Raw genomic sequence first — 4583 nt, 5'->3', positions numbered from 1 at the left:
AAGGTAGCCTATTTTTGGTTTCCACAAGCAAGGGAGCAAAGAAACAGTAAGTGTCCTCTACTCTTGAGTCCCTCTAGAGTTTCCTTTTTTCAATTTCTCCTCTTATCTTTTTCAGTTCTATAATATCCGTTTGGTTTATTTTGATAACTTCTATTTCAAATCTGCATTTCTATCTTTTCCATTTGAGTGAAGAGTGGGATGAGGAGAACGGGCCCCCAGACCCTGGTACAGATGCCCCAAACTCTGCTTCTCAAGCCCACCGCCAGCCCTGAGGAATTTAGCCCTTCTAAGGTTCCGCCTTATCCTCAGGGTGGGTTCTTCCATGCAAATCATTCCCTGGCCTATGACCATGCAAGCCTCTATTTCGAGCCATGACTGAGCTGCAGCTGAGCAAAGAAGAGTGCAGGAGTGGAGAGTGGTTCACCCAGGATTGAGGCAGGAGCACCTGCAAGAGGAAGGGAGACAAGAAGAGCTCCCAGCTGAGGAATGGGAGAACCAGTGCTTTCTGGTGGAATGGGAGACATGTCCACCTTGGGCTCCATTTGGTGCCCATGGCTCTTGTCCCCCATCCCCCACTGCTCACTGTTCAGCCTCTTCGGGTTGGCTTCTTTTACTTAGAAATAGGCATGGAAGGTTTCTCCCTATGTTTTTTGACTTGATAATTCAAGTATTTTCTTTAAGATCTTATTTATTTATTCTGAGAGACACAGACAGAGAAAGGCAGAGACACAAGCAGAGGGAGAAGCAGGCTCCATGGAGGGAGCCTGACGTGGGACTCAATCCTGGGGACCCAGAACCACACCCTGGGCCAAAGGCGGTGCTAAACCACTGAGCCACCCGGGCTGCCCCTATCCCTCTATTTTTAAAGAGAATTTCCTTCTCTACTTTCATGTCTAGATCTCTACCCATAGTGTGTGGTAACCTCCTCATGATCCTTTCTTTCCTTGAGTCCAAGCCTTAATGTCCCTTCCATTAAAAAGCATTACAAGGGAGCCTTTGCACCAACTTGCAGTTTGTCAGCTTTGGTTGTTGTCTCTCATATGAACATGAGCAGTTCGCCTTGCAGATAGGACTAATCCTGTCATTATTCTGTCTCTTCATTTAATCTCAAATGTGCACAGAATATATAAGGAACTCTAGAAATTCAACAATAAGAACATAAAAGTCCACTTTTCATTAAACCAAGTAAAGATCAGCAAGGGAGATATACTGATAGTAAGTGTGCATGAGAAGATTTTACATTAGATGAAAACCATTCCTACATATGTATTAGGACAGAAAGAAGAACTGACCAAACATATAGAGCCAGCCTGCTAAACTCCCACGAGAATAAAGACATAGAATATAATGCAGAATTCATTTGTCCCAAGGAAATCCATGAAGATTAATTGTTTTAAACAAAATAGGAAATAAATGCTGAAATAACAAAGGTTGAATTGGAACATCCAGGAAGCTAGTTTCTTTTGGACAATCTGCCAAAACCTGGCTTTGGAACCAGGTATCCTGAATTGTCTCTATTATTATTTAAAGAGGTTTACCCAGATGAGAACCTTGGCATTACAGCGAATATATCTCCCTGATTTAATCACAATGGCACCTGCTTGCATTAGTGAATTGAACTGGGAACTATCTCCCAGAGATATTTAATATTGCTACTAAATTTAAATGAAACATTTCTCTTTCTCCCTTGCAAAGGCTCTACATTATTTTATTTTATTTTTTAAAGACTTATTTATTTATTTATTTATTTATTTATGTATTTATTTATTTATTCATGAGAGACACAGAGAGAGAGAGAGAGGCAGAGACACAGGCAGAGGGAGAAGCAGGCTCCATGCAGGGAGCCTGACGCGGGACTTGATCCCAGGTCTCCAGGATCAGGCCCTGGGCTGAAGGCAGGCGCTAAACCACTGAGCCACATGGGCTGCCCTCTACATTATTTTAATTCAAAATTACGAGAGTAGTTAAATAAGATCTAACAAGAGAGAGGAAAAAAATCTGTGATGCAAAGTGGGGCAAAGTATGGGAAAATATATACATAAACTCTACTTTTATTTCACAAGATGTATGTACCATTCATTGAAGAAGCCCTGGGAATTGTGTACTGAAATGGAAGGTGTATTTGGACTCTAAAATGAGAAGGAAAAAACAAGCACAAAGAGACAACAACCACTAAACAAACTGTGAGGTCCTTGAGCTGAGCTCCCAGGGCAGCTTACATATTTGACCCAGAGACAGGATTTTATGTTACATACAATACTTCCAGACAGTGTGGTTTCTCAACTCTGGATTCACTGCCAGTTTCCAGTGGGGAACGTACACTGGTTATTGGGGAAATCTCTGTTATGGAGGGAGGCTCATCATAAAATTCATCAATTTAATTACCTTTCTCCTTTGGAGGCAAGAAGCAGGCCCTGGGCTGGGAGCTGCAGCAAGTGACACACTGTGTTGAAAATATGCATCTAGAGGGGCCTGACTGATTCAGTCAGTAGAGGGTGGGACTCTGATTTTGGGCTTGCAGGCTTGAGCCCCACCTGGGTGTAGAGATTACTAAAATTAAATATTTAAAGACAAAAATGAAAATATACATGTATATGTAATATTTCCTAAAATCTAGTATGATGTGTGCTGTCATAGGGATGGATTTCATCTTGTGTTCTACACGTTTTATAAGAGAAAATGTATTAGTAATATTAAGATTTATTAGTATTAAACATTTTAACATTTAAAGGCTCCACAGGTATTATCTGTAACAAAGGAAAGAATTACAGGAGGGCACCATTTTGTGCCACCATCCCCAGGGACTATGCTCTACTGTTGTCACCAGTAAAGGGATGAGTGTCCTCAGTACATGTGTCCCAGCTTGGAACCTATGTCCCCAGGACTGTGTCCCACCCCTTCATCTGCCTCTGTCACTGTGCTTAGCATCAGTGTCATACACTGGATTGGAAGCTCCAAAGAAGCTTCTAGATGAGGAGGACCAAAGACAATGGCCTAGGGGTTTTAATCTCACCTCCTCGTTATCTGAGACACTGTGGGTAAGTGTAGCTGCTCCCACTGCCGTGACCTATAGCACAGTAGTAGTCAGTCTCATCCTCAGGCTGCAGCCCAGAGATGAGCAGGAGCCCTACATTGGCTGAGGTGTCTTTGGATCCAGAGAAGCAGCTGGGGACCCCAGGTCCCAACTCTGTACTTGAGTAGTAGTACAGGAGGTACCAGGGAGGGCTCCCTGGCTTCTGCTGGTGCCAGTATATGCTATAGCCACCAACACTGAAGCCACTGCTCAGGGTGCAGGTGAGTCTGGTTGTTGATCCCAGGGATGCAGAGAGGGAGGGCGGCTGGGTCAGCACAAGCTGGGACAGGGAGCCTGCAGACACACACACGTCACAATGAAGACAAGAGACAGGGTGCATGTGGTTGAGGAGCTGAGCCACAGGGATCCGATTCAGGCTGGGGTCGCCCCACCTTGCATTGGGGCCTGTCCCTACCTGTGCAGTGACAGAGGAGCACAAGGAGGACAGGGGTCCAGGCCATGGTGACGTAGCCCCTTCTTAGGCCATGGAGCTGGGGCTGGGCTGCCCCTGACCTGTCTTATCCCCTGTCCCAGGGCATCACAATAGAGGGGCTGCTCATGCAAATGTGACCACCCCTGCCTCTCCCTCCTGTGCACTTACTGTTCTGTGGCCCTGGGACAGGGAGGATTCCTGATGGACTAGCTTCCTCCTGGTGGGCCTCGTGGAAGCAGCTCTTGGAATCCACACACAGACCCAGGTCCAGGGACTCTTCCAGGTCCAGAAAGGACACAGCTGCTGAGTTTCAGCTATAAGCAGGGCCCAGGCCCAGGAGCTTCTGATAGAGGAGAGCTGCACAGCTGGGAGCCCCTGTTCTCCAGAAACCCCCAGACAGCATTGCACTTTGCCCCTTGCCAGTCTCTGGCCAAATATCTCCTCCTTTCCCCCCTCACAAGCCTTTCCTCCCCTGCTTCTCTGACTCCTGTGCTGCTACCATGTAAGAGTGACACTCCAGGGAAGGACAAATGTCCTGAGGTGTCGTCTGATCAGGCTTCCTCCATGTACCGGAGTCTAGTAGGAGGGATCTGTGCACTTCTGACCCAGGAGAGGCTGGGAACTGCTGTGGAGCTGAAGACAGGACACAGGGAACAGAGAGCAGATGGGCTCTGTCCTCACAGGCTGGGCTCAGGGGAGATGGGCTGACTCCAGATGCTGAGTGTGAGCAGGAATTTTTGGGAAGGACACACATATTCATGGAGGAGGTTCCAGAGGTTGGGAATGCTAGGCTCTTCCTGAGCAGGTCTGACAGGAAGCAACAAAGTCTGTGAGGCTTCTGGGGGTTTGGGAACAGAGCAGAGCCTGGGCTTCCAGGGGGGACCAGTGCATGGACACCCTGTGACCTCCCCTCCATTTCCTGTGAGAGTTTTCATACCAGCTGTGCCTGTCCTCATGGCCCTTCATTAGAGAATTAGCTTCAGGGGACGTCCTAGGACAGAATTTGGGATGGAGAGACATAGAAGGGGACATTGGGGGGTGGCTGGAGGAAGATGACAGCAGAAGAAACAGGGAAGG

At 47.0% G+C, this 4583-nt stretch overlaps 1 gene segment (V, D, J or C); it reads right to left on the bottom strand.

The window, feature by feature from the left end:
* Positions 1-3020: 3020 nt before the first annotated feature.
* LOC140619005 (probable non-functional immunoglobulin lambda variable 5-48) lies at positions 3021-3534 on the bottom strand. The segment is given in 2 exon segments: positions 3021-3367; positions 3489-3534. Coding segments are annotated over 2 exon segments (393 nt in total).
* Positions 3535-4583: the final 1049 nt, after the last annotated feature.

Source organism: Canis lupus, chromosome 27 (assembly GCF_048164855.1).
Source record: "Canis lupus baileyi chromosome 27, mCanLup2.hap1, whole genome shotgun sequence".
Lineage (NCBI taxonomy): Eukaryota > Metazoa > Chordata > Mammalia > Carnivora > Canidae > Canis > Canis lupus.
Note: the sequence above shows the minus strand (reverse complement) of the source record. Positions and strands in the feature narration are given on the sequence as shown.